Source organism: Camelus dromedarius, chromosome 36 (assembly GCF_036321535.1).
Source record: "Camelus dromedarius isolate mCamDro1 chromosome 36, mCamDro1.pat, whole genome shotgun sequence".
NCBI lineage: Eukaryota > Metazoa > Chordata > Mammalia > Artiodactyla > Camelidae > Camelus > Camelus dromedarius.
In genome coordinates, this window is record NC_087471.1 from 5,347,423 (window position 1) to 5,372,822 (window position 25,400).

At 57.3% G+C, this 25,400-nt stretch overlaps 1 protein-coding gene across 3 annotated transcripts; it reads left to right on the forward strand.

Annotated features, from left to right (window-relative positions):
• The first annotated feature begins 1,221 nt into the window (after positions 1-1,221).
• On the forward strand, positions 1,222-24,313 carry SORBS3 (sorbin and SH3 domain containing 3). Of its 3 annotated transcripts, none has more exons than XM_031442226.2 (21): positions 1,222-1,360; positions 5,822-5,978; positions 6,249-6,366; positions 7,823-8,016; positions 8,876-8,939; positions 11,227-11,265; positions 11,715-11,796; positions 13,454-13,544; positions 13,795-13,881; positions 13,980-14,033; positions 14,874-14,960; positions 15,523-15,569; positions 16,022-16,155; positions 16,362-16,414; positions 16,507-16,553; positions 16,723-16,837; positions 18,506-18,631; positions 19,530-19,838; positions 20,675-20,778; positions 21,357-21,463; positions 23,450-24,313. In XM_031442226.2, the coding sequence occupies exons 1-21, from the start codon at positions 1,257-1,259 to the stop codon at positions 23,509-23,511; spliced, it is 2,181 nt and encodes a 726-aa protein (XP_031298086.1). In that variant the 5' UTR covers positions 1,222-1,256; the 3' UTR covers positions 23,512-24,313. The 3 variants fall into 3 exon arrangements, with proteins under 3 accessions (XP_031298086.1, XP_031298087.1, XP_031298088.1); XM_031442227.2 differs by having other exon boundaries at positions 1,223-1,360; positions 6,294-6,366; XM_031442228.2 differs by lacking the exon at positions 1,222-1,360 and adding an exon at positions 3,070-3,420.
• The last annotated feature ends 1,087 nt before the right edge of the window (positions 24,314-25,400 follow it).

Sequence of the window (25,400 nt, forward strand, 5' to 3'; positions counted from 1 at the left end):
ATAAAACTGAATTCTCTGCTCACCCTACTCACATCAAAAGCTACCAAAGTGCTCTCTCCATTCATCCTTCCTCTTGGGGACAGAGGCTGGTGTTCAGAATGACCTGTTTTCCTGTCTGCACAGCCACCCTCTCCTCCCTCTCCGTGAGAAGAGCCTCAACATGCACCGGTAGTCTCTTGGCTAATCATCTCTTAGTGTGGTGGGCGTGGAGCAACCTCTGTTGACATGGGGGCCACTGGGGGATAATCCACAGAACAAAAGGTGGCGGCCTCAAGGAGCAGGGTGGGGGTGGGGCCACGGCCGACCAGGATCAGATAGCTCGGGAAAACAGAGCAGTTATGTAACAGTGTTTACCAGGGCTCAGGTGGCTCTGAGAAGGCAGAAGCAGCCCCCTGACAAAAGGCCGTGCCAGGATGGGGACGAGTGGCAGGGAGGGAGGTCCCTGTTAGATGATAACGGAGCGAGTGGCCAGAGGAGATGGGGCGTTGGGATGAAAGGAATCTGCTCTGTTGTTGACAACAGCTAGGTCACCTAGGACAGCCTTTCCTATCCTCATCTTCCCCCTAAAGCTTGCCAGCTATCTGCGGGGTCAGGCCAGCAGCAAGCAGGGCTGGGGCTGGGGGGAGGAGTTGAGAAATTGGACACCTGGTTCTTGGCTGAATTTTTGAACTTCACTACTTTTTTCCCTTTAATCTCACACTTTTCAAAGAGGAGAGATTCTTCTCCCTAAATATGGGCAGAAAAGGAGGAGTCGGTCCAGGTTCCTTATGCTCTGTGCTCCCACCAATCTCTCATCCTCTCTACTGTGAGGCTGGGTGGGCACCAGGGAGCACGTTGGAGGGATCCTGTTATAGCCCCTCCTTGGTCCGAGCACATAGCCCCAGACTCTGGGAGGAAGAGTGATTTCCACCAGTGCCGGGGCAAAGCAGGTTCTGACCTGAGACAGAAGGTGATAAGCCCAGCAGGGCCTCAGCAGACGGGCAGAAGTCAAAGCAGCTAAGGAGAAAGGCTCAGGTCTCCAGCGAGCCCTACCCCGCCTCCTCCAACAAAGCCGTTTACTGGACTCCCCAGTCCCATAGAGATGAAGCTGGTAGCCAGTCCCCAGCTCCTTGCCCATGGCTGCCACCTCCCCTTGTGAGAAACAGGAAGTTGGGACCTTTGTCGGCTCAGCTGCACCCTCTACATTAAATATTTATCTTGGAGTCCAGGTAAGAGCCCTAGAGAATAAGAGAAGCTCGTTGCTGGTGACAGAGGGCATGGCCAGGATTCCTGGCATTGGAAGATCATCAGCTTCGCCATCTTTGGAGAACAAGGAAGAACATGAAAGAGATGTGGCCCTTCATCGCGAGGATCCTAACAGGTGGGGAAAAAAAAATAGTGACGGGGAAAATGGGCACATACTTTTTCCCTGAGAAAGGGAAGAGGATGGTGCCCAGGGGTGGGTAAGTGTCCCAGCTGTAGGGGAGGGAAATGCATTGCTCTCTGCCCTCAGGTGGTCCCAGAGCTCCTACCCTCCTTTCTGATGCGGTCTTCTGTGAGCAGGGGCTACCCATCCCATCCACATCCCTTCAGCTTTCCTGGAATCATAGATTCTTGGAGATCTTGAGCTCCCTACTCAGTGCAATAATTGCCTTTATGAAGATGCCCCACAATTGGCAGAATTGGAACCCCTGAAATCATTTAAAAGCTCTTCCTTGGAGACCTTGGATTTGCTTCCAAGTATGCACCCAATGGGGTCGCTTCCGCTAGTGCAGCCGGTCTGTTTCCCCGCTGCCACCGTGTGGACACTGGAAGCTAGGGGGCACGTCCCTTCCTCTCTCTCTCTCAAACTTCACTTCAACCTAAGCCTCTGCTCCTCCTGCTTTTCACATGTGAGATTATTTCAAGCTGGTTCACCACTACCCAGATAGCTCTTTTAAGATATAGCTAATAGCATCAGTGAGGGTATGGAGTTTAAAAATGGTCTCATCTTTCTCCACTCTTTCTTCTCAACTTTTGAGTTGAATGATGTGCCTGGAAAATAATCTGAAGTGCATGGTGACCTCGGGGTACGAATCTTACACCCAGTAGGTATACAGTAAATGGTGTCATATTTTCATAATTTATAATTGATCACTCCTCATACAGATCTGAAATTGCCCAATAACTGTTAGCTATTTGGTTGGCTTGGGGCTTAGGGTCCCAGAGCCAAGGCAAGGGCTAAGAAGTACCCCCCAGAGGCTTTGCATTAGCAGTGAACATTCGCTAAGCACCCTCACTTTCTACAACAGGCCCAGAGTGGGCACAGAGAGAGGCTTGGGGGAGAAGGGGAAGGGAGATGGCCGGAGGGATCTGGAACTAATAGGCGCGGGCTCTTGGGACCGGTGTCAGAGCAGCGGGAACAGAGGAAAAGCAGCAAGATCAAAACAAATACGGTGTATGGGAACACCAAGACCCTGGTAACCCCATCCCCGCCAGAGGGACCCCGCCCTCATCCTCTTCAGGGGCGCGGCACACCCGGGGGCCGCTCCCTTAGGCTGATTTCCTCCTGCAGCTGCCCTCCGCGGGGCTTGCACGTGCGTGAGCACCCGCCCCTTTGCCAGTGTACGCGCGCGTGTTTGCACACGCCCGGACGCGCGCTCGTGCAGGCGTAAAATCTCTCAGCTGGGAAGGGAGGCGGCGGGGCCTTGGCTCCGCCTGCTAGGCCGCTGCCAGTGCGGCGCCCTTATCGCGGCCCCAGCCTGTCTGCATCCCGGTCCCGTCTCCGAGGCCGCCCGCTCCGTATCAGTTGCTGGCTGGACCCGGGCTCTTTAATCATTCCTGCCCTCCCTCCGTCCTGGCTCCGCCGCGCAGCGGCTCCCTTCCCACCCGCTGGAAATGCCGCTGGAAACTCTGAGTGGCGCTCGCCGGCCCCCGCCCTCGCCCGACGCCAGCCACGCGGTGGGGGCCGGGGAAGCAGTTGGGAAACCGGAGCGGCCTCCCCAGGGACCCTGGGCGGTCCCTCCCGGCGCCGCCTCGCGGCCGGCCCGGCCCCCGGCAGGGCCCACGGCGTCCCCGCGGCCGCCCGCCCGCGCCCCGACGGGGGGCACTCGCACGCCCCGGCACGGCAGCCCGAGCCCCCGCCCTCCAGCCCAGCCCGGCCCACAGTCCAGATCGCGGGGAGACACACGCCGCCGCCCGCCCTCCCGCGCGCTTCACGGTGCTTCCTCCCAGCGCGCGCCCTCGTCCCCGCTCCGGCCCCGTCGATTCCCCTCTTCCTCCTCGGGCGCCCAGCGTCGCGGAGCCCGTCTGACCCGGTCACGAGGGCGGACGACGTAGCCCGGACTTCTCCCTGCCCTCCCTCCCCGAGGGCCCGCCGCGGCCGCGCCAGGCAGGAGCCGGGCAGAGATGCTCCTGTCCTCTCGGGCGTCCTCAGTCCCCGCCACCTGCTCGCCTGGGAAGGTAGGTGAGGGGAAGAAGAGGCGGTGGAGATGAGGAGGGGCTGTAGTCAGGGAGGGGCCCACGCCCAACCCTAGGGGAAGGCAGAGAACCCCTCCTCCTGGGGTCCTCATCCCAAATTCTGGGGAGCAAAGAGGTGAGAAGTCCCACACCCCAATCCAGATAAGGTGAAATTTGAGATTACCTGTCCTTGTCCACGGGGGCTTGTAGCTGGCAGGTACCCCAGAGTGTGCCTGAGCCAAACCCCCAAGGTCAAGGCAATATTCAGAGGTGGGAAGGAGTCTGCGAGCCACAGCAGGGCTGTTTCACCTCTTCCAGCCCTTTGGACCTGGCTGCCAGGGTGGAGGGCTGCCTGAATTCTGAGAGGACCCAGGAATTTCCTGGCACCCCCTCTCCTCTGCCAGATGCGGGACCTATTCCCCTGGGCCTCCATCTTCCTTTTGAGATGTCTCCTGGTACACCCACCCGGAGCAAAACTCAGCCCTGCATATCCCCCGGATGCACCACAGGGAGCAGTGTTGGGGAGTGGCTGGCTGGACCACCAAGGATCAGCAACCCCTAAAAAATCATGTGGTGTGGGCAGACCTGCCCACCCCTTCCTTCTAGAGGGCAGCTCTCAGTGAGCCCAGCAGGGTGCGCCCCGGGAAGAGGGAAGAAGGCCTGGTCGGTCAGTTGATGGTTGGGACTGCTGATGCTGACCTCGCAACTTGGCGTCCAGCGGTCAGCTGGCCAGGGAGGGGTTGCTGCTGGAAACCAGCCTGCCCCAGCCCTCCGGGTCTCCCGCTCTCCCCTGCCTCAATTTCCCCCACAAAGGGAGGGAGCACAGCAGGAACTGGGGTGTGTCTGCATGTTTTGCTTTTGGTAGGAGTCCTAATTGGATCCAGCTGGAGAGCTGCCCCTCCTCCAGCCTCTCAGCCCTCCACTCCCCCCCACAGCCAGGGATGGGCACTGAAAAGCTATGTCCCCAGTAGGCCTTTTTGAATGTCAAAAGGAATTCCCACTCAGAGCAGAATCTGGGAGCTGCCCCCAGCCTTGTCTGTACCCTCCAGCCCCCCATGGCCTGAGCAGGAACTGAGTATAGGAGTAATCACAGCCCCCGGTCATACCTTCATCCCCTCTGGCCTCCATAACACACACTCCCCCACTGCACAGCCCCCACCTACCATTCAGCTGACATCCTTCTGTACCCACAGCCTCTATGCTGTTCACGTGACCCCCCACGGTACCTCCTACAAGTCACATTCACACACTGCACTTACACTCCACCACACACACGCAGCACGTCACGAGGCCCTTGCGGCCCTCCTGTGAGCCCCCAGACCCGACAGGCACACACAAGCCTAACTCTGAATAAAAACGCCAGAATTGGTCCAGTGCTGGCAGGTGGCGGAGGTTGGCTCAGCTTCTGGCCCCATCCATCGGAGAGGTGAGGTGCACAGCTCTCTGGCACCAGAGCCCTGTTGGACAGCCTCACCACCTCTGGATCCTGGATGCCCAGAGCCCTCTCCCCTGACCTAACCTTTGCCTGGGGCAGAAGAACCCAGCTGGCCGGTCAGCTCCCAGGAAGACCCTCAGTTCAAGAAACAGCCTGGAGGTGCAGGAGGAAGGGGATGCGTATGCACGTGTGTGGCGTGTGTGCGTGCGCGCACATGTGTGGCACTCAGCACCACCTCTCCTCCGGAAGCAAGTCCAATTTTGCGCTCACCCACTGCTTTACTTTCCACCCGTACCCCTCACTCTCACCCCGACCCCTCTGAGGCTTCAGTCCGAGCACAAGAGGCCAAAGGAGGGAGCTGATACTGCTTTGAGCTTAGAAGGAGTGGTTCCTGTGGCCTGGAGATGCCCCTGTGTTCTCCCGTCCCCGGAGCCTTGGCCCTGCTGGGCAGTGGGCAGCGCCCTCGCTGTTGCCTGGGGCCTCTCCCCCAGACTGAGTAACCCCTGTGCCTGCTGGCAAGCAGATGCTCACACGGGGCCTGGGGGAGGCAGAGGGGACTGAAACAAAGTCCCAGCGCCCAGGCCCTCCTCTGCCAGCTGCCCCAGTTCCCTCGGCCTTCCCTCTTGGGGAGCAGGCTGAGCTGTGCAGTGAGAGCCCCAGAGGGGCTGGCCAGCAGGCCTGTTCCTGGCCAGCCTCCCCTCCTCCTTGCCTGGCCTCCCCCTCCTCCACTCCCACCCGGAGCTCCTGCCCGCGGCCTAACAAGCAGCCCATTGTGCCTCTGGGAGCCGGCACGGGCAGCCTGCAAGCGGGTGCCCGCTGTGGCCTGTTTCCTGGGTCCTGGAGCTCCCACCCCGCTGGCCCGACCCCCTCCCACAGCTGTTCCCTCCTCCCCCACCCCAAGGTCGGAGCCCAGAGGGCACGGGCAGCCTGGCCCAGCAGGGCTTTCCTATTCTCCTTCCTTTCCCACAGAGGACACACAGAGGAGCAGCTGGTACACACGGAGCCCTCCAACCTTGACCCGAGCATGCAGGCCCCACCCTGCAGCCTCCCAGCTGGGCTCAGCCTGGATGACTTCATCCCCAGTCACCTCCGGGCCCATGTAGGGTCACCCCCCCGGGGGACACGGGTGAGTGCGACAACAAGGGAGAGGGTTACCTTGGGCCTGTAGTTGGCGGGGACCTCTCAGGGCAGGTGGGGGAGCAGGAGGATTACAGGAATGGAGCTAGGGAAGGGGGTGGACCATCAGGCGAGAGAGTCCTGCTGGTTTCCTGAAAAAGCATGAGGCTGGCCCTGAAGCCTCACCGTGGGGTCTGGCTGTGCCCTGGTAGCCTCCCTCCCACTCTTGTGCCAAACCCTCTGGGCCTGAGCTGCTGCCGCTCCTGGCCCCTCCCCACAGGTGCCTGTGATCCGGAATGGTGGCTCCAACACCCTTAATTTCCAGTTCCATGACCCTGCGCCCAGGACCGTGTGCAATGGGTACTTCCCACCGAGGAGAGATGCTCCCAGGCACCCAGGTGGGTCTGCTCGGGAACACCTGCTCCAGGAGCCCTGTGGTGAGGAGGGGTGCGGAGGGAGGGTGAAGGGCCAGAGCTTCCTGGGCCCTGCCTTCTGACACCACCCTGGGTCAGGGTGGAGGGGCAGGAGGCGGAGGGGGGCCTCCCAGGTCCCCAGGACTGGTTAGCTGAGCTAGCTGCCCCTCCCTACGTGAGTGTGCCTGTAAGTGGAACTGCTATGGGAGAGAGCAGGCTGACACATCCCTTCCCCTCCCTCCCCACCCAGTGCCAAGGGAAGGAAGTGTGCAGGGGACATAGCCTTAGGGGCCAGGGGACCTCCAGCAGGCCCGCACAGCTTGGATTGGGGGTGGACGGTGGAGGAATGTGAGCATATGTTGGCTGTAGAAGGGGTGGGGGCCGAACCCACAGTAGGCCCTCAGGGCTGCTCCGGGCTGTGCTCACCAGCCCAGCGGAAGCTTGGAGAGGCTGCTCTGGGAGGCTGCCAGCTCCTGGGCTCCTGTGAGTCAGCCCAGCCTGGGCCACGGGGTCTGGGAGATCCTGGGGCCTCCTGGGTGCAGGCTCACCCTGAGGGCCCCCTCTCCTGAGGAGGGTGGCATCCTTTATTGAGCATTTCCTTGAGGCAGGCACTGTGTCAAGCAGTTTATTCATTTAACAAATAATTGTTAAGCACGTAGAACATTCTGGACACTGTAAAGACACTTTACAGGCCTTAACTCACTTCGTCCCTAGATATCCTGGCAAAGTAAGGTGTGATTATCCACATCACCCCAGTGCAGAACCTGAGTCTCAGAGATGTTCGGTCACAGAGGCTGAGCTGTGATTCAAACCCTGGTCCATCCTGCCTGGAAGCCCTTATGCTGTTAGACTGGCGACTTGGGGGCAGGAGTTTCTCTTGACTGTGTGTCAGGCAGTATCCTGAACACAGTCGCACACACTGGGTCTCCCTGCATCTTTGCCATGACTACCCTCATTTTACAGACGTGGAAACGGAGGTACTGAGAGGTTCATTGCTGTGTCTAAGGTCATACAGACAGCAGGTGGCAGAGCCCTAGTCTGGATTCAGGTCCTCCCCACCAGGCCCAGAGTCTTTTCTGCCACACCCCGCTGCCTCCCCAGCTGGGATGTCTGTCTCCGGCATTCCCCGCAAGTGATGATTCCAGCTCTCATTCTGAAAATTCTTAGGACATCCCCAGCAAAGCAGGGGGTCAGGGTGGAGACGGGCACAGATTTCTCAAGACAAAATGCATTTCCATTCACTTTAACTGAAAAATAAACAGAGGCCTGTGCTCCTGCTGGGAATGGGGACATTTGTAGAATCTGCATCATCAACTCAGACAAACAAGGAGATGTTGAAACTTTTGAACCCGCAGGGATCCATGTTCCGAGGAGCTAAGGGACAAACAGGCAGGGGTGGGCTCCAGCCCTCTGCTAATACTCCCCTGCTTGTGCCCTACAGACCCTGCTTGGTGTCAGACCTGGCCGGGCCCTGGGAACCGGCCCTCTGGGAACCAGAAGACCCCTGCCTCCCAGCATCCCCAGAACTGGTCAGCCACGTGGACCAAGGACAGCAAACGTCGGGACAAGCGCTGGGTCAAGTATGAGGGAATCGGGCCAGTGGATGAGAGCGGCATGCCTATTGCACCCCGATCTGTGAGTCCAGGGATGGGGCTCAGGGATCCCGGCTGAACTCCACTTCCGACAATAAAGGCTGTACCCAAACCATGCCAGACTAAAGCAGGGGTTCAACCATGATGAGACTTGGGGGATCATGAGCCCCATAAAGTTACGGGCACTCTTGTGTGTCTGAGTTACACAAGTGGTCTGTGGGGGATGGAGGGAACCTAGATGGTCCCCCAGGTTCTTAAAGGTAGAGAGCCACTGCTGTAAGGCTGACCCTGGCAGGGACCCCGCCCTGAGTTTCATAGCCCCAGGGCCTGGCACAGCACTTGTGAAGCGGTTGCTGATTAAGTGACTGGCTGAATGTCAAGGGAGGGTCCCGAGTGAGAGGCCTCACAGGGTGACAGAGGTGGGAGGATCCGGGGGTCCAGGCTCAGAGGGGCCCAGCTTCTAGCAGCTGCCTGCCTCTAGTTCTCCACCTCTTCATCTGAAACTCAAGTTGGTTACATACCCTTGCGCTTGCCAGGGCTGTTTGGCGTGACACGTGAGGCAGGGGGTGTGAAATACATTCCTACCCCAACCCCCACCGATACTGTTGCATTTACTTTTCAATACATAGAAACACATGCTCTTTGTGGAAGCATCAGAAATACAGAAAAGCAGAGAGAAAAAAAAGTAAACCACCCCAAATGTCACAACTTAGGGGGCCTCACTGGTGGGGGTCCTTCCATGTATCTTATTCAAACATAACACGCCACACACTGCACGGAGCTATTGTTACCAAAGCTAACACAACAGCCCACCCGCTGGGGCTTCTGTGGCCGCCAGTGAGGAGGAACTTCTGGGGCTTGATGTTGGGGCAGTGGCCTGACTTTGCCCTCTCTGATCCCAGAGTGTTGACAGCCCCAGGGACTGGTACCGGAGAATGTTTCAGCAGATTCACCGGAAAATGCCAGGTGAGACACCCTTCTAGGTGCCCACTCTGCCTGATTGGGCTCGGGTCCCTGGGGCTTGGGGAGCGAGAGGTGGGAAAGGGAAATTACTGCTCAGGGAGGTCTTTCCACCCACATCAGGCTCTGTGGTCAGTAGTCAATAAAACAGGCCAAAGGAAGGATTCGCTGCCACCTTTCTCCCTGTCCTGAGGGAGCAATGACCAGACACCACCCCAGGTGTCCTCTGAGGATGCTGGGAAGCCTCGAGGTCACACGTTCACTCAGGCAGTCACTTAACCCTCTATTAAGCATTTACTGTGTCAGACGCGATTCTAGGCGCTGAAGATAAAATGGAACAAAAAAGAATGTCCCTTGGGGGAGAGTATAGCTCAGTGGTAGAGTGTGCTTAGCATGCACGAGGTCCTGGGTCCAATCCCCAGTACCTCCATTAAAAGACAAATCAACCAATAAATAAACCTAATTATCACCCCCCTCAAAAAAGCAACCAAAATAAAAAAAAAAAGAATGCCCCTGCCCTAGTGAAGTTAAGACAGAGGAGGAATGCAGAATAAACAGATAAATATTTAATGTGGCAGATGGCGGTAAGGACTAGGGAGGAGAAGGCCAGGGGAGTGTGTGGTGCAGGGAGGTGCAGGGCCGTGCAGGGCCCGAGGAGGAGCACTGCAGTACCCGGAGCACCGGGGTCCTGGAGCAGAGCCGGCGCCTGGGGTCCCAGAGCAGTCAGCTGGCGTGATCCGGAGCAGCAGGGAGAGGCTGGGCTGGAGTGAGAGGGCGCATGGTGGTAGACGGGTTACGAAGGTGAAGGTGACACCTAGGGCCTCTGGGGCCATTATAATATAAGGACTTTGGCTGTTACTCTGAGAGAGCTGAGGAGCCACTGGGAGGTTGAGCAGAAGAGTGGGTGACGTGCTCTGACAGGCGATGGCTGAAGAGACTCAGTTTGCCTGCCAAGTGACAAAGAGATGGGACAGGTGGAGGCGGGGGACCGGTCAGGAGACCTGGCTTTAACCCAGGCTGAAGACAGAGGTGTCCCGGGCCAGGGCAGTAGCAGCGGGCCTGGTGGGATTTCAGAGACAGAGTCATGGGAATCTGCTGATGGATTGGACGTGGTAGGAAAAAGAGGAGTCAAGGGTGACTTTAAACCTGAGCGAGTTGATGGAGTTGCCATTTATAAATGCATATAAATGCCGGGAAGACTGTGGGAAGTGCAGGTCTAAGAGGCATTCAGTTTTAGATAGGGTTTATCCAAGTCTGTAGTTCAAGGGCGAGGCCGATGCTGCTGAAAATACCTAGGACTCAAAGAGATTTTGATTAAAGCTCCCCAAATGATTCTGATGTGCAGCTAAGGCTGTGAACCCCTGGATCAGGTAGCATTTTTAAGACAAAAGACTAGACAAGATCACCTAGGGAGACGGAGAGGCAGAGGCCCAGGGACCGAGCCCTGAGGCACTTGGTTCAGGAGATGGGCAGGAATCAGTTATGCAGCCCGGAAGGTGCAGCCGGGGAGGGCAGGGAAAACCAGAGTGGTCTCCCTGAAGCCACATGAAAGGGAGTTTCAAAAGGAGGAGGTGGTCCCCTGTGACAGATGCCACTGATGATCAAGTAGGACTGACCATTTGATTTGGAAACGTGGAGGTCACTGGGGTCCTTGATGAGGGGAGTTCAGGCTGAAAGGGGAGACAGTGAGTTCCGTATGGTCAACGGTTTGCTGCAAAGGGAAGCAAAATCCGAGAGCTGGAGGAAGGTGTGGGATCCAGGGAGGTGGTTTTGGTTTGCATTTAAGGTGGGAGCAGTGGCAGCATGTCTGCCTGCCAGGGGGCCCACGTAGGCTGGCTCGTCAGTAGCTTTTCCTAGAAGGCCCCAGAAACTCCTGAGCACTTGGAGGAGTGGGTCTGGGCAGAGGGGGAAGGACAAGCCTTTAGGAGAGGGTGCAGAAAGGGAAAGAAGGCGAAGGGGAAGTGGAATTCCCCACACTGACCTGTCGAGGGCAGGTCTGCAAAGGCCAGGGAGAGGGCGTGCGTGGGAATGTGGAGAGGGAGGAGCCGGAGGGTTTGGGCCAGGCTGCTGCCCCTGTCGGCTCACTCACACCCTAAGTCAGCCAAAGGCATTTCAAGCCCTCCCCAGAACAGCCCTCCCAATTCCTTCCCTCCCTCAGGACATTCTTCAGGCTCTGACTCAGGCCCTGGGCCCTTGCTCTCGGCAGGAGGGAGGTGGGGAGCCACGGGGCAGCCTCACGGGGCTCCCTGGCCTGCTGCCCCAGTCCTAACCTGGTCCTTTTTCACTCCCACAGACCTGCAGCTGGACTGGACCTTTGAGGAAGCACCCAAAGGTGAGGGGGTACATGTGGCCCACCCCAGCCTGGCTCCTGCATTTGCCTTTTTCTGCAGCCACGCCTGACTTGGGGGCTCCCCAATTGGCTTAGTTCAACTTGAGAAGTTTGTGTAGCTCATTTCCGTGAGCTCCAAATCCCCTGGAAGATGGTAATTAAGAGCCTCAGCTTCACTGTCCAGGGAATGCCTAGCACTGGCCGTGATTTCTCTGGGCCTCTCTTACGTCACCTGTGAAATGGGGTCACCCCAGAGATGTTTTGAAGGTTTAGTAAAGAGTGTACAGCTCTTGGCACCACGCCCACATTTAGCAGTCCAGAGCGTCACCCCTGTTCCCACGAGCCACCCAGGAGAATGGGTGGGTGTGGGCACCAGAACCTTCAATAGTCACCCAGGTGCCCTCAACCCCATCTCTCACCTTCCCCACCCCTTCTTGTCTTCTCACTTTCAGTGGCTCCAGGGTCCCAGCAAAGGCATCCAGGGCCCCAGCAAAGACTTGCTGCCAGGCCAGGCCAGACGTCTTCTCTGAGTGGGTGAGCTATCCTGGGGCAGAGGCAGGAAGGCTGCGGAGGGGCTTGGCCGTCCTTGTGGGGACTGGCACCCCCTGGTGGGCAAAGCCAGTGCAGCCTCCGAGCAGGCTGGCGGGCTCCCCCCAGGGCTCTGCTCCAGATTCTCAGGGTCCCCACTGCTCCAGATTCTCCCGTCCCCACCAGAGCTAAAGGGGAATGGCGGGGGCAGGGGTGGGCTTTGCGCCATTCCTGGTCAGGAATGCCCATGATGCCTTTGTGGTTGGTGGCAGGAACTCGTCACCCCAAAGACCCACGCATTGTGTTGGGTGGAGAGCGGGGCGGCCCACAGCTAGGCATGGACCTTGACCATCCACTCTGAAGCCTGAGAGGAAACAAGGGGTATAGAGGGCCCAAGCTTCCTCCCAGAGGCCACTGAGAGAGGAACCCTTCAGACAGGACTAGGACGCTGTTCCTTTTCTCTTTGCAAATGGCACGGGCCCAGCCCGGGCTGCCAGGGCCTTCTTCTCTGTCGCAGTGTAATCAATGAGTTTCTTATTCCTTTGTGGGGAGGGGGTATCCTCACTGGCATAGCCTTAGCTGGGTTGTGGCTCTTGGCATCATCAATAAAATAGAGAGAAGAGCTCAAGATTTGGACCCAGAGTGCTAGATTCAAGCTGGTGTGCAGCCATTAGCCATGTGACCTTGTCAGCTTAACGCATCTAAGTCTCACTGTCCCCATCTGTTAAGTGGGGATCAAGGTGGTCGTGAAAATTCAGGCACGTCGTCAGTCTCCACAAACAGTATTAGTCCACAGGCTTAATTATGACCAGAGCGCCCTTAAATGGGAACAACGTATTCCATTCTCCTTATCGCTGTTGTCACTGATGCTGTTTCTAGGAGAACAGAGTCATAGTTACAGCCGACGCATCCTGACCCTCCCATCCAACATTCCATCATTTGATAAGCTTGGCACACTGGTTCCGCTTGGTGGAAACATTCAACCTCAGCAGAGGCTGGAACGTTTAAGCCATCTAGGAAGGGCACCCTGGAGGGGAACTAAGGCAGATGTGACAGGTCGTATCACTAACCCAGCTCCTCAGGGAACTGAGGCCCGCGGAGCAGAAGTAACTCGCCCAGAGCTCCCAGGTCGGGCCTGCAGGCTCTGCCCCGTCCTGAGTTTTCCTGGGACTAAGATGCAGTCCCACATCCTTGGGCATGGAGGCAAGACCACTCGATCATGGCAGCCAGAAAGACCAGCTTCATCGAAGCTGCACAGGCGCTCATGCTCACAGTCACCAGGCCAGACAGAACACCAATGCGGGGCATTTCCCCAAGGCCAGCAGGAAGGGGCCTGGCCCCTCCGAGATCTGCTCCCTTCTCCTGGCTGTCTCATGTACGTTCCCTCACCTAAGCGTCACCACACACTCATGAAGGTGGAGGTCATTCCCATATTATAGGTATAGAATCTCAGGCTCTGAGAATTCATTAACTTGCCCAAAGGTGACACAGCCAAGCGGTGGAGCTGGAATTTGGACTCAGAGCTCATCACGTTACTGTGTAACACGGCTTCCACAGCCTGGAGCAGGTGGGGAGGGGGCGCAGCTCCCTCATCAGGGCTTGTGCTCATTGCGCCTCAGTTTCTCTAAAAGGACACTGAAGAGATGTCCTTCCCTTTCTTTAGAAGAAGCTGGGACCTCCCTGAACAGTTTCTCAGAAGCACCTTCAGTCGCAATCCTGGAGCATCCTCCTCCCTGCACCAGACCCCAAACCAGGTAGCCCGCCCAGCATCCTCCCCGCACTGGCCCCAGCGCCATGCTCTTTGGCCAGGGCCCCTGCTGCAATAGCATCAGTAATGGCTTTTTTCCAGCTTGGGGCCTGTGTAGCAGGAGAGCCCAGAACCCTTAGGAGAGCACTGACAGGCACTAGGGTGGGACAGCATCCTGCAAGCTGCTTTTTGAGCCTGGCCAGTGTGCCAGTACTCCCTCTATTCCAGCTGATGCCCACCACCCCCACCCCACGCAGGTGCCCAGACGTCAAGAGAAAGCAGACAATGTCTGGACGGAAGAATCTTGGAACCAGTTTCTGCAAGAACTAGAGACTGGGCAGAAGGTGAGTGTCAGCCTGGGCCTCTGGAAGAGGATGCACCGGCAGCTGGTGCATTTTGGGGAGCAAGTTCACCCCCTCTGACTCACCCTTTCCACTCTTAGCCCAAGAAACCACTGGTAGATGACCCAGTTGAGAAGCCCTCCCAGCCCATTGAGGTGAGTGCTGCAGAGTAGGTGGGCGGGAGGGGAGGCAGCATGTTGGGGGACCAATGAGGGAGATTCTGGGTGGTGTTGGTCTCAGTGACCATGGGTGAAGGCCACAGACCCAAAGCTCAGACATCTCCAGTCCCATACAGTTTACCTCTGTATCCTCAGCACCCAGGACAGTGTCTGGCATACAGCAGGTGCTCAGTAAACATGGTTTGAACACTGTGCTGATCAAAGCAGATGTGAGAAAGGAGTGGTCAGTGTGGACTGGAGTTGTCAGGAAGTATTAGAGGTGGAGCTTCGAGGCTAGGCAGAAAGAGGGCACTCAGGATGGGGGAGACACAGGCAAGAACTGGAGAGGCCTGTGTGTGTGTGTGTGTGTGTGTGTGTGTATGAAGCTCAGGTGGCCAGATGCGCAGTGGGAGGGAAAGCAGCTTGGGGACAGTGAAGCCAGCCTGTGGAAGGCCATAGAAGACTTGATGGGAGAGGAAGTAGGGAGCCCAGAAGGCTCTAGAACAGAGAATTAATGGCAGAAAATGGCCCTGAGGCTCTCCCAGGGAGTACAGGAAGGGTGAGCTGGGTCAGCGGGGTGAGCGGGAGGGGCCTGTGAGAGTCTGTGGCAGGGCCCTCCTGACACCCTGAGACACACCTCCTGGCAGGCCCAGAGGTAGGCAGCCTGGCCTGGCCCTGTGCCCTGAGCCTGCCCTTTACCCAGGCACCCCGTACTTTGTCCAGCTGCCCACTGAGCTTTTCCCGTCTGACCTTTGACCAGGGCCCCCCATGGTGCGCTCCCCCCCCCCCCCCCCCCCGCTACATCTGCCCAAGTCTCTCCCCCTAACCTGCCCCCAGGTCCTGCTGGAGAAAGAGTTGGCCAAGCTGAGCGCAGAGCTAGACAAGGACTTGCGGGCAATTGAGACTCGGCAGCCATCCCCCAAGGTACCTCCTGGTGGACGCAGGAACCCAGAGCCACGGCAGCCGGGCTGCGGTGGGAGGGACAGGCCGAGGAGAAGTGTCGTCTCCAGCCGCACTCGTGCGACCCTGGGCAGACTTCATCCCTGTCTGCTCTCTACTCCCTGAAATGCAGGGCGTTCACTGTTCCTAGTGACCCCTAAGAGCCCTTCCAGGCCGACTCCACGTCAGCCTGCCGTCCGGTGCCGGCTGGGGGGCTAGTGGTGTCCCCCACCCCTGCCTCCGCCTCGTCCGGGTCCGGCCCCCGGGGCCTCAGCCCGCCGGGACCCCAGCCCCTACGAGGCAGCGGCTTCCCCGGCCTCCCTCCTTCCGCACCCGCGGTTCTCCCCCGCCCGGCCCCTCGCTCCTCCCGTTCCCGGCCCGCCGCCTGCGCCGGCGACTCTAGGACCCCGCGTCCCTCCCGCCCCTCTCTTCCCCTCCCTCTCCCCCCTCCCACTCCCTTCCGAGCCGCAAACTTTTCCGGAGGCGGCGGCCTCGGCTGCGGCGGGACCGGCGTCCCGGACCCTGACCGCGCCCGTCTCCCGCACAGAGCTCGCAGGCGCCCCGGCTGTGCCAGGAGCCGCGGCCCCCCGCGCGGTGAGTGGCGACGGAGCCGGGCGGGGCGGGAGGGGCGCCGGCGGGGACGTGGCGCGGGGAGGGGGCGAGCCCCGGGTCGCCGACGGCGGGAGGAGGGGCCCGGAGCGCGGAAAGTGGCCTCCGGGGACCCGATCCGCCACTGGCCGCCAGGGGGGCCACCCCTGCCCGGCAGAGGGAAGCCTGCCCCCAGCTCAGGACTCGGGTCGCACTTGCCAGGGGATCCCGCGCGCACTCCCGCCTCCCCCACCCCGGGCCGCACCCTTTCCCGGCCTTGACCGCTCAGGAAGTAGGACATCCTGCGAGAGCCCCGGACCTGGGAGACGCCTTAGGAGGAGGCAGTGGGAGATGGCGCGGGGGCGGGGGGGCGGGGGACGACTTTTGGGCGGTCAGGGGTGAGCTGGGTAGGGTGTGAAGCTCCAAGCAGGTGGCTCACTCGCTGTCACCCCGCGCAGCCCGGCCTCCGCTTGGAGCTCCAGCTACCCGAATGCACTTTACCAGGGCTCCTCCCTGAGACCCCACAGGATGGCGGATGGAGGAAGCCCCTTCCTAGGTCGTAGGGACTTTGTCTACCCTTCCTCAACCCGAGGTAAGGACCAGATTCTGCTCTTAGTCTAACCCAGACGCCCACCACCACTACCATACCAGATCTGCTGGTGCTGGGGGTGGGGCAAGAAGGTCTTCCAGCCCTCTGCTTCCACTGAATCCTACCCCGGGAGGGGAGGGGAGCATAACCCTATCCCAAGCGCGCCCCACCCCATGGCCTTGCCAAGCTGAAGCAGTGCTTCTCCACAGATCCTAGTGCCTCTGAACGAGGGGCCAGCCCAGCCAGGAAGGAAGAGAAGAAGGTAAGGGGGGGGTGGGAGCATTAGGGTCAGGGTGCAAGGAGGGCCTGGGGTGGGACTGAGGTGAGCCCCTCTGTCCTCTCTCCGCTGCCCAGAGGAAGGCGGCCCGGCTCAAGTTTGACTTCCAGGCACAGTCCCCCAAGTAAGTGCCCTTCTCTCCCCTCTCCTTCCCTCTAGGGAAGTCCGGGTGGACCAGGCTGCAGTGGGCTCCCCGGAGGGTGGAGGGGACTCTGGGTACGCTGGGCAGGGTCTGGAGGGAAGGAGGACCAGGAGGCCCTCAGCTTGCTGAATGTCTTTGCTCTGGCCTTCAGGGAGCTGACTCTGAAGAAGGGTGACATTGTCTACATCCACAAGGAGGTAGACAAGAACTGGCTGGAGGGGGAGCATCATGGCCGGCTGGGCATCTTCCCAGCTAATTACGTGGAGGTGAGCAGGGGCCTGGCTGGGGGGTCGGATGGCCTGCAGAGACTTAAGAGATGCAAACCCCTTTAACCATCCAGGGCCCCCTCTCCGGAGATGGCTGCTCCCTCACATTTGGCAAATTTCCTAAGATGTAAAACTGTGGGCAGGGGCTCGAGTCTCAGCCTCATTCATGCCCTTAGGAAGTGTTTGTTAAATGAGGGCTAAAGGTGGAGCCCAGCCCACAGGGCAAGAACCAAGTGACCCAGCTCCTGCACGAGAGGCCACCAGCCCAGTCAGCATCCCAGGCTTTCAATACTCAGAAGCCATCTCTCTTAAGCTGTTTTTGAAAAGAATCCTAATTACAACTTCCAGGAGTATGATGTGTGCGGCAGCCCACAAATCACATCTACTCTCAGCATCTCCTTTGTGTGTGTTATCTCCCTTGTTCCCCTCATTAACCTGGGAAAGGGATGGATTATCCCCATGTTACAGATGCACTTGCTAAGGTTCAGAGATAAGTTGTTATGTAGGAGATCCGGATCTGAATCCAGAGATAGGTTGTAGATTTGATAGACGGCTATAGGTTATCTTTATATTTGCATCTTTGAAAGAATTTCAAGTTATCTAATTTGTTGGCAAAAAGTCGTTCATAATATTTTCTTATTGTCCTTTTAATGTCAGTAAGCTCCAGAGGCATGTCCTTTCTCTCGTTCCTGATATTGGCAATTTTTGTCTTTTCTTATTCTGGTTAGAGATTTGTTAATTTTATTGATCTTTTCAAAGAACCAGCTTTTGATTTCATTGATTTTTCTCTGTTTTTGTTTTCAGTTTCATTCATTTCTGCTTTTTTACTATTTCCTTCAGCTTGCTCTAGCTTTTTCTAGTTTCTTAAGGTGGTAGTTTAGGTTATTGATTTGAAACCTTTTTTCCCTCATGTTAGCATTTAATGCTATAAATTTCCCTCTAAGCACTGCTTTAACTATATCCCACAGATCTGGATATTTTGTTTTTTTCATTCAGCTGGAACTGTTCTGATTTTCTTTGTGATTTCCTCTTTGACCCATGGGTTGGGTTGTTTAATTCAGGCTCTTGGTTTCATACGCATCAGTAGACCTCCCCTACCCTCAGAACGATGTCCCTGAGCCTGAAACTCCAGAAAGTACATACAGTATTCCACGTCATCAGTCACTTACATCTTAGTATGAAATAGTTTATTATCTTCTTGACTTTTCTGAGTAGGGTGAATCGAAGAGAGCATGGGGACTCTGGCACCTGGTGGGGTGCAAGGGGAGGAGGAAGAGGGACACGTGGTTCTCAGTGGTGGTGAAATGGTAGATCCTCACTTTTAGAACAGGTCACCAGGAGTTCCCTGCTCCTTGAAACTCATTTGTTTCTGTGCTCCAATTTAAGCTGTCTCATCTATGCACTGCCACTGTCCACTCTAATAATGGCCACTCCACATACCTCTGGTGGTAATTCTTTTTCCAGGAACATTCTGGGACTAACCACCCCCTTGGCTGTGCTCACGTCTGGCCACCCCCAGGCCTGTGTCTGGTATCTGTCTCCTCCCTGGCCTGGGGACAGATCTTGCCCATCCCGCCCTCTCTTTGTGTCCTCACCCTCCCAGGAGCCCCAGGTCTGTGCCCAGGTCATGCTCAGGCTGAATCTTTCTCATGACCTTTCTTCCTGCAGGTATTGCCGGCAGACGAGATCCCCAAGCCCATCAAGGCCCCGACTTACCAGGTGCTAGAGTATGGAGAAGCCGTGGCCCAGTACAACTTCAAGGGGGAGCTGGAGGTGGAGCTCTCCTTCCGGAAGGTGCGCCAGGCCAGGCAGGACGTGGGGGGGCAGGGCAGGGGCAGGTGAAGACAGAGGTAAATAGGTGGGAGTGAAAACGTGTTTTAAAGAATCAAGTATACCCATCTTCACTCAGTATTTCAAAATTCCTCCTGATCTCTTTGGATATATTTCCCTTAATTTAGCCCATTTTTGAAAAATTGATTACTTCTAGAATAGTTGTGCTTTTTTCATACTGCAGGTTGGCAGGCTATGCGGGTCACAATCAGCATTTTTAAAAGAATAGAATGGAAAGATCAGCATGTTTTGTGTGTAGAGAGGGAATTTCATCAAACTTTTAGGCAGTTATGTATATGTGTGTATGTACTAGAATGCCATTAAAACACATTTTTTTTACCATAGATCACGGTCCAGAAAGCTTGGAAAATGTTGTCCTAGAAAGCAGGGAACTAGTCTCTGTTGGTTGATTTTGGGGCAGAGGCCATGAATACCCCCTAGTGAATGTTTCCCCGGAAGAGCTGGCCCCAGGAAGGAGGAAGCTGGATGGAGAGAGGTGGGGGCAGGAGGGAACCAGAGACCATCCTCCCCAGGGGAGCCCCAATAATGTCAGTCAGCATGTGGGCTTGAGGATGCACCAGCTGCCCTTGGGGAGTTTGGTTTTTGATGCAGTGGTGACGGGATCCCCTGGGGAGGAGTTAGAGAGACAAGACCTGTCATGGCAGTTGTGGTTAATGCCTGCCCAGTGCTTCTTACCTGTCTGCCGTTGAGCTGTGTGACCTCCAAAAACTTGCTGACCCCCTCTGAGCCCAGTCCCAACGTGGATGGTGTTAGGTTTAAATGAGCCTGCCCAACACAGGCATCCTCAGCTGCGTGGCGCTGGGGAGGGCCCTGCAGATACTCACTCCCTCTCTGCGACCAGGGGGAGCACATCTGCCTGATCCGCAAGGTGAACGAGCACTGGTATGAGGGCCGCATCTCGGGCACCGGGCGCCAGGGCATCTTCCCTGCCAGCTATGTGCAGGTGAGCCGGGAGCCCCGGCTCCGGCTCTGTGACGACGGCCCCCAGCTCCCTGCATCTCCCCGCCTGACCGCCGCCCGCCTGGCCTGTCACCCCAGCTCCCCGTTAACGCCACGCAGCCCAGCTGACCCCACCGACTGGGGGGGCCGGACCTCCCCCCGCCGCACGGGCTTCTCTTTCCCCGCCCAGGAGTCCAGACCCCCGACCCAGGTAAGGTGACCCGCCTTAGATGGGAGAGCTGAGCCCTGCTCCCCGTGCTGTTTCCCCCATTCCTGTGATGGTCTACACTTTGGAACCCCTCCCATACTGGTTCGGACAGACTAGTGGGGTGACTGCACAGTCCCACCCTGGCCTGGAAGACTTCAGACCCTTCCAGGTGGTTCTGCCCTAAGCTGCAGCCCAGGGAGGCAGGGGTCTCTAGCTGGGACCCCAAAGTCAGCCCAGGCCTCCTGACCTTCCAGAATCCACCCTTGGGATTTACCTGTATCAGCTTCTGGGGCAGGGTGTGCTGGGAGTCAGGGGTCTGCCATTCACCTGCTGTGTGACCTTGGGCAGGTGACTTACCCTCTCTGGAACTGGGTTTCCTCACCTGTAGAATATTCCTCACCTGCAGAATGGGGATAGTAGTTCCCGCTGCAGAGGGTAGGTGGTAGGTAGTAGCTGGTGGGTAAAAGACAGAGCCACTGGTCCTTGTGCTGACATGGCCCGCAGGCAGGTGCACCTGGGCCTGCGTTCAACCGCTCACTCAGCGAACTGCTGTGAGCAGCCGCGGCCAGTGCACGGGCCTCCTCCCGCTCCCAGCTCTGTCTGTGCTGGCACTTCAGATTTTTATTTGAATGCTGACACTTCAGATTAGCCACCTACCCTACCTGGGCGCAACTTCCAGCACCTGTGAAGTGAAACGGTCGGACAGAGCTCCCTGTGCCATGGGGATTATGAGCTAAGACGAGGCAGTGTGGGAAGCTGCTCCCAGTGATGTGGGCAGGCATGTTCACTCCTCCCCCCTCATGCCTGCATGTGCCCACCTTCCCTCCTGTGGCCCCCAGATTCTCGGCACCCCCAGGTCAGCTCTGTCCCATCCTGGAGGCTCCAGCCATCCCCTGGACCTGGGGACCTCCTCCCCCAACACCACTCAGATACACTGGACCCCGTGAGTACCATCTGGGGTGCTTGGTCAGGGGTGGGGGGGCTACCCCGCAGGCAGTATGATCACACTGACCCCCCTCACACACCCTTCCCCCTAGCCCAGGGTGGATTTGGTAAAGTACCACAGAGTGCTTGTCTTTGCAGCGCTGATGGGTGATTTTGGCGGCAGGTGGTGGGTAGGGAGGCACTTTGTGGTGTTCTTGACCTTTCCCTGCCAGCCCTGGGCCTTAAAGCAAGCCTTCCACACTGAACCCCTCAGCCTCAGTCTCCCCACTGGGTTTCCAGCCCTGAGGTCAGTGCGTGTATGCACAAAGTGTGGGAACTGGTAGGACAGATTTGAAGGCCCTGCGAGCTCAGGGGAGGCAGAGTTTGGGTGATTAGGGCTTGGAGGGCAGCGAGCAGGCCTGGGGATGAGTGCACTGAAGCCAGACACAATCACCCTCCCAGGAGCTGGGCCAGGGGCTAATGGGAGTGCTGGGCCTGGGAAATTCAGAGGATGGGGCAACCTTGGTTTTAGACTATCCAGGCCTGGTCTGGGGAACATCAAGGCTCTAGTGGTTGCCATGACAATGTTTCCTGCAGGTACCGGGCGATGTACCAGTACAGGCCCCAGAATGAGGACGAGCTGGAGCTGCGGGAAGGGGATCGGGTGGACGTCATGCAGCAGTGTGATGATGGCTGGTTTGTGGGTATGTGGGCCTGGAGGGGGCAGGTTGGAAGCGGGTGTCTCAGGGTCCTAGGGGGATGGGCTGGGGACAGGCCAGAAGGGGTATCTCAGGGTTCCTGGGGGGATTTGGGTGGCTGCTACTGCCTGCCAGTGCTGGCTCAGCAAAGATTCATGGGCTGAATCTACCCACCTACTTCCAGCCTGGCCCTGGCTGCGTCCCCAAAGCCAGCACTTTTGTTGTTTACCTTCATTCCCTGAAGAGGGGTGGGGCCTGGGAGGAAAGCAGCCAGGGTCATCGATGAAGTCAGCCGGACTTGGGGCAGCAGGGCTCCTGACCCCCAGCGCCCTATTCCTCTGTCTCTGGATCAGTCCTTGCAGGAGAGGGGTCCTGCCTCCTGAGACACTAAGCCCCTGATGGGAAGGACAAAGTCTCACACCTGTGTAGCCCCTGCTCCCTCCCCCACCCCCTGCTAGGAGCTAGTCTTCCCCCCCCCCCCCAAGAGGAGAGAGAGGAGAAAGATCCCAGCCCTCTGGGCTGGCCCAAGGGCAGCTCAGACAAAGGACTAAAGCAGGAAGCCTCAGGTTGGCCTTGGCCTGGTTCAAGGTGACCAACCCAGCAGGCTTCACGTGGCCCCTTTTCCCAGAGTGGGCAGGCCTGTCCAGGCCTCAGCTTCAGAGAATGGGCTGTCCTTAGCAATGAACAGTGTCCAAAAGCTCCCGCTCAGCAGCCAGCAGGGCCTCAGGGTTAGGAGGCTGCCTGGCCAGGGGTGGTCACAGGGCTCGTCCCTTGACCTAGCAGCCTGTCCTTTGTCGTCTGCATCCCAGCACCTCACAGCTGACCGAGCTTCTGACACACCAGTGATAATGAAGCAGCAGCTTGTTTGCAGTTCTTACCTTGGACTGTTGGTCTTGGACTGTACTCTGTGCACTTCCACTTTTGCTTTTGTTTTTTTTTTTTTTTTTCACAATTCCTAATAAATACAAGAGATAAAAGCACCACTTCTGTGGAATAAGCCACAAGTGCTTTTTGAGGAACGGTTTAGGAGTTCAGCTTTCCAGTCACACTGGTCACCATTTTGAACAGAGCAGGTCAGGGAAGGCTTCCTGGAGGAAGCAGGGGAGCTAGGCCTTCAAGAGCAGGGGAAGGACTTGGGGAGGCACAGAGGAGAGAGAGGCAATCCAGGCAGAGGAAGAGTATCGGCAAAGCCTGGGGCAAGATGGGCCAGGGCTGCTCAGAAAGAATTCAGGATGCCCGCCTGTGGGGAAGGGAAGGCCCAGGACTTAGATTTCATTTTATTTTTTTAAATTAAAAAAAAAGTCTAGTACTTTTTTTGTGTGTGGTGGGGAGGTAGTTAGGTTTATTTATTTCTTTATTTTTTAATGGAGGTGCTGGGAATAGACCCCAGGACTTCATGCATGCTAGGTGTGCACTCTACCACTGAGCTGTACTCCCCCTGATTTCATTTTATATTCCTGTATTTTCTGGCATTTCTCTTCCTCCACCCCAGGACACAGGTTTCTTTGGGGTTGTAGCAGCCAGAGGCCTGGATTTGAGTCCTGCCTCTCTGCCTGAGCAGCTGGATACTCTGGGGGAATTCACTTGGCCTTCTCTTAGGACTTACCTGCCCTGTTTCTAAAATGAGTGTGTCATACCCCCGATTTAAGCTCTGTGATTCATTCTCCTGTTTCCTTGCTTTCCCGAGGACGGGTGGGGTTATTTAATGCTGTGTGCAAAGTAAGACATAGTTGATAAGTGCTCAGATTCGCCAATCTTACCGAAATCATGATGTGTGGCTTGGCCCCTCTGAGCTTCTGCCACTAGGGGACAGGAGTGAGGAAAAGCAAATCCTTTCTCCCTGGGACAGGGACTCGGCCTGCAGTTCTGGGCACTGCCAGCAGAGGGCAGGGCTCCCACCCGCCCCCGACACCCGCCTCTCCCGACACCCCCACCCAATTCCTGTTAAAAAAAAAAAAGTGAGGAATGCTCTTTTTGTTTTTCCTCTTTCAGGTGTCTCCCGGAGGACTCAGAAATTTGGGACATTCCCTGGAAATTATGTAGCCCCAGTGTGAATGGTCTCCGTGGCAACTCAGAGCCCAGCCAGGATGGAGTGGGGAGCAGTAGCACTTACGGGATGGAGAGAGGACCCCCCACTCTCCCACATCCCCCTCCTCCAGGACCTGAGCTGCTGGCATCTGCATGCAACCCCAGCAGCCTTCCCCGTGGAACCTCCCTCGAAGCCCCCTGGACTGATTCCCACCCACAACTCACAAGCATTCCTCTAACAGCCCTTTTATTTCCTCCCCTACCCCACTTCCCAAATACAGAGGTCTGCTTTGAAGTGGAGACTGTTTCCAGGCCTTATTGAGACCAGGCCCCCGAGTCCCCCACCCCACCCTGCTATGGCGTTTCCTCTAACAGGGACTGGCTTCCAGCTTCACCCCCATGGGGTTCCTCTAACAAGGACCAGCTTCCTAACCTAACAGAGACCAGAGGCCCTCTGCGCCTGGAGGGGATTCCTCCCCTTTCACTCCAGCTTGCCTGCCTTCCCCCTTGCCTTCTGCTTCCAGCTGGGCCTGGGAGCGAGGTGGGGGATGGACGCAGCACTTCCTTAGCTTTCTCCAGGCCTGGCGAGAGGCCTTGCCCCAAGGCCCCCTTGTCCCTAAGGCTGCCAAGCCCTGGGCCTCGCCTGTGCTTAACTGCCCTGCTGCTGTCCTGCCCAGGGTAGGTGCGGCCCCCGAGGACTGGCCTACCCCAGATGTCTTCCAGGGAGACCGCTGTGTGTGTCCTGCCTGCTCAGCTCCCCCAAGTCCACTCTGGAAGAGAATGTAAAATAAATCTGGCTACCAGGGACCTTGCGGTCCTGTTCTGTTCTTTTGGCTCCTCCTGCTTAGAATTATGGGAATTCTTTCTGCAGCGGCTGTGCTGGGAATCAGGTGGGCTGTGAATGAGTGAATGTGTGTGTGTGGTGAGGGGAGGCTGGAAAGGCACCATTATTATCTCTAAAGATCTCAGGTCTCAGGCAGGACTGGGCAGCCCCAAGGACTGGGCAGCTGTCTGGCGAGCAGTGCTGAGAGAACGGAGGTCACGGGGACCAGGGCAAGGCCTGATGGTGGGGAGAAACCAGAGATGGGAGCTGAATGTGGCCTTGCTTGCGGGCTGTTTGGTTCTGGAGCCGCCATGGGCTTACTGGCCTAGATGACATATTTCTTTTTGTTCTGCTCCTAATGTTTTCCTTCTGTGTGCTCCATTTCCACACCGAAGCGCTCCTGTGTTTATTTACTTTCTTTTTTGGGCTCGGGTTTTTGAGCAATCGATTGCAGGAAACTGGGAGTGGTGGGGCACAGCCAGCCCAAGTGACTCCTCTGGACTAAGGGCAGAATCCTGGGGCTTAGTGTTTCCTGTGGGGCAAGGGTGGGGGCCCAGTCTGGGCCTGGCTGCTCTGACGAGGAAGAAAAGCTCCATTCCTTGGCTACTGCTGGGAGTGGAGTGGGGTGTAAGGTGTGGCCCACATGTTATCTGATGTCAGCCTCCCAATAGGCAGGTTATGATTCCATTTTACAGGAGGAGAGACTGAGGCTAAGAAATTAAGTGGTCTGGGTGGTATCATTATAAAATGCTGAAGTCAGGTCTGATGACTGTTGCCACTTCACACAGTCTACCAGCTGCCTGGGAAGTCCTGGTCCAGAGGCCCTGGGGAAAGAAGGTCATGGGTGAGGTCAGGGACTTCCCTAGGGCAGCCCTGAGCTGGGCTTCTCTTACTTTCTTCCTGGCAACCCTGTCATTTAGGCCTGTCACTTTGGGCACCCGCACCCCAGGTGGGTGGGAAAAGGTGTTGGTGTTTAGTTCTGTTCAGACGGGTGGGAGAGGCCAGTGAATGACAGGGCTGTGGCCAGTGCTGGGCAGGTTCCTCGAGTCTGGGTGCAGCCCGGGCCCCACTGGTGGTTAAACAACACCTTGA